Here is a 2,531-nt window from a genome sequence, read left to right as displayed (position 1 = left end):
ATTATATTATAATAAATATTAATAATAACTTAAAAGATTTTTCAAATATATTACAGTATGGTGGACAAAGGGTGCCTACAGCCTCCTCTCCAGCTAATACTAATAGTAGTTCTAGCAGTGCTACCGGCAGTCGAAGTGGGACAATGAGCACAAGTCTTAGCAATAATGCTATACAAGGACAGCAAGCAGAACAGTTATCAAAAACAAATTTATATATTCGTGGCCTCAACCAAAACACTACTGACAAGGACCTCGTTAACATGTGTTCTCAGTAAGTCACTCGTGTAATCAGAATTTTATATATTGTTATATTATTTAAAATATTATGAAAATAATTATCATTTACATCAAACAATAATATTATTTTTAATATAATTTTATAATTAAATAAAAATATTATTTCTAATAGAAAAGTATATTGTTTCTAATATTGTGTTTTTGCAGATATGGAACTATTACGTCTACAAAGGCAATCTTGGATAAAAATACAAATAAATGTAAAGGTGATTAGATTTTTATTATGTTTTCTTTTTGTCATTTATTATTTATCAATTTATAAGTTAGTTTTATTAATTAGTATTATAATTTTTGTATTATAGGTTATGGATTTGTAGACTTTGAATCACCAGTGGCGGCAGAGGGTGCTGTGAAAGCACTGGTCGCCAAGGGCATCCAAGCGCAGATGGCGAAAGTGGGTATCTGGGTGCTCCCTAGACTGCCCAGTGTACGTTGGTTGTGCATGCAAGTACAGTAATACCAGAGTAACAGTAAACTCCTCTTTTCTCTTTCTTTTCTTTCTTTATCTCATCCCCAATGTTTTTAATTTTCTTTTTCCTCTTTTCATTTTCTACCTTTCTATTTTTCTGTGATTCCAAATCTATCTACAATATATTTGATTATTATTATAATACTTTGTTCTTCTATTAATATAAAATTAAATTAAATATCATTAATTTGAAAAAGTTTTTATTCTTGTATTGCTGTGATATATATACACAGTAAAACTTTCATTTATCATATAAAATATAATGTATAAAAAATATTAGAGTTTCAATCACAATAGATACCATGATTGTCTTTCAATAATTATTTCTAATTTTTTAAATATGCATATTTATTTAAGATAATAATAATACTAATAGCTGTAATAGTTGTAATTATAAATCGTTAAAAATTAATGTCAAGTAAATTTTTGTATTACTAAAATAAAATATTAATTTTATTAATTATATAAAAAAAAGTTAACCATTATTAATTGTTTTTAATGTATTAATCAATTATATATAATAAATATTAATCTCATGAAATAATAAATATTAATAATTTTGTTTTATATTATTGTTACATATTGTTATTACTTTTATTTGTATTTTATATTTGTAATTTTAAATTTTACAAAAATTATTTTTATTAAAATAATATTTAATATATAATTATAATTTATTATAAAAAATTTGTTAAAAATTATTAATTCAATTCTATAATAATTGAAAGGCAAGCATGGCATCATTGTATTGGCATCATTGCTCTGCTCTCAGCCCCTCTAGAAATGTATAAAATTTATATTTTGACAAAAATACTTTGATAAAACTCTTTAATATTCTGTAATTTTTGTGTTTTATAAATAATGTATAAATAATGTTTTATAAATAAAATATTTTTAGTACAGAAATGTCAGATTAAAAGAAAATGATAAATTTCATGAAAAATATTAAAATTTCATGAAAAAAAATTAAAGTAAATTTATTGACAAGTGAGAAAGGAAAAAATAAAAATTTTTATATATCTTTTTTAAGAATAAAAAAACATTGCTAGAGGGGTGGTTTCATATATGAATTATATTTTCATTGATAATAAAAAGTAAGAAAAATTTATAAATAATAAAATCTTATTTATAATATAAATATTTATATAAGTAATAAAATTATTAATAAAATTATTTGTACAATATAATATACAAAATTGTATTGTATTATTGTTAAAATTAAATTATATTATCAATGAAAATATAATAGCAGGCAATTATGTATAATTTGAAGTATATAACAATATAAAGTTCTCCCCAGAACCTATCTCACTTGTCTGAAAATCTCTAGTTTTCACCAATTCTATCTATCATTCTATCTTATATACCTTTCAAACTATCAATGCTTGTTGCTGTACCTCGGCCACAAATTGCTGATATTGCTATGTCAATATATTTATAATTCGTGTCTTAAGATTGCATTTATTTCAGCACTAATTTAAACCTTTAGCAAATTATTTTAATATATTTAAATATTTGTGTTTGTATCATATATAAAAAACGATTGATAACTTATTGTTATATTAAGAGAAATTCTAAAATTCTTTAGAATAATTTATTAAAATTGCTTTCAAGTATGACAGTATATACAGTATTATAATTAAAATACAAAATATTTTATTTTATTTTTTTGCAATCTGTCAAATGTTATATGTTTGTCTTTTATTTTAATAATGTATAAATATTAGAAAAAATTGCTTTTATTCATTTGATTTTAAAATTTTTC

General features: G+C 21.7%; 1 protein-coding gene across 2 annotated transcripts in view; it reads left to right on the top strand.

The window, feature by feature from the left end:
• Nucleotides 1–15: 15 nt before the first annotated feature.
• LOC102671857 (protein alan shepard) overlaps nt 16–2,531 on the top strand; it is an 8,906-nt gene continuing 6,390 nt past the window's right edge. Inside the window, exons 1-3 of one of the 2 annotated variants that reach the window (XM_006617506.2) lie at nt 16–271; nt 445–503; nt 600–724. In XM_006617506.2, coding sequence (XP_006617569.1) covers nt 144–271; nt 445–503; nt 600–724 — 312 coding nt within the window. In that variant the 5' untranslated portion in view covers nt 16–143. The remainder of the gene's footprint in view (nt 272–444; nt 504–599; nt 725–2,531) is intronic. The other variant, XM_006617507.2, reaches the window with a different exon arrangement.

This window comes from Apis dorsata, unplaced genomic scaffold, assembly GCF_000469605.1.
Source record: "Apis dorsata unplaced genomic scaffold, Apis dorsata 1.3 scaffold_309, whole genome shotgun sequence".
In the NCBI taxonomy this organism is placed as follows: domain Eukaryota; kingdom Metazoa; phylum Arthropoda; class Insecta; order Hymenoptera; family Apidae; genus Apis; species Apis dorsata.
The sequence above is the reverse complement of the archived record's forward strand: the minus strand, read 5'-3'. Positions and strand labels throughout refer to the sequence as shown.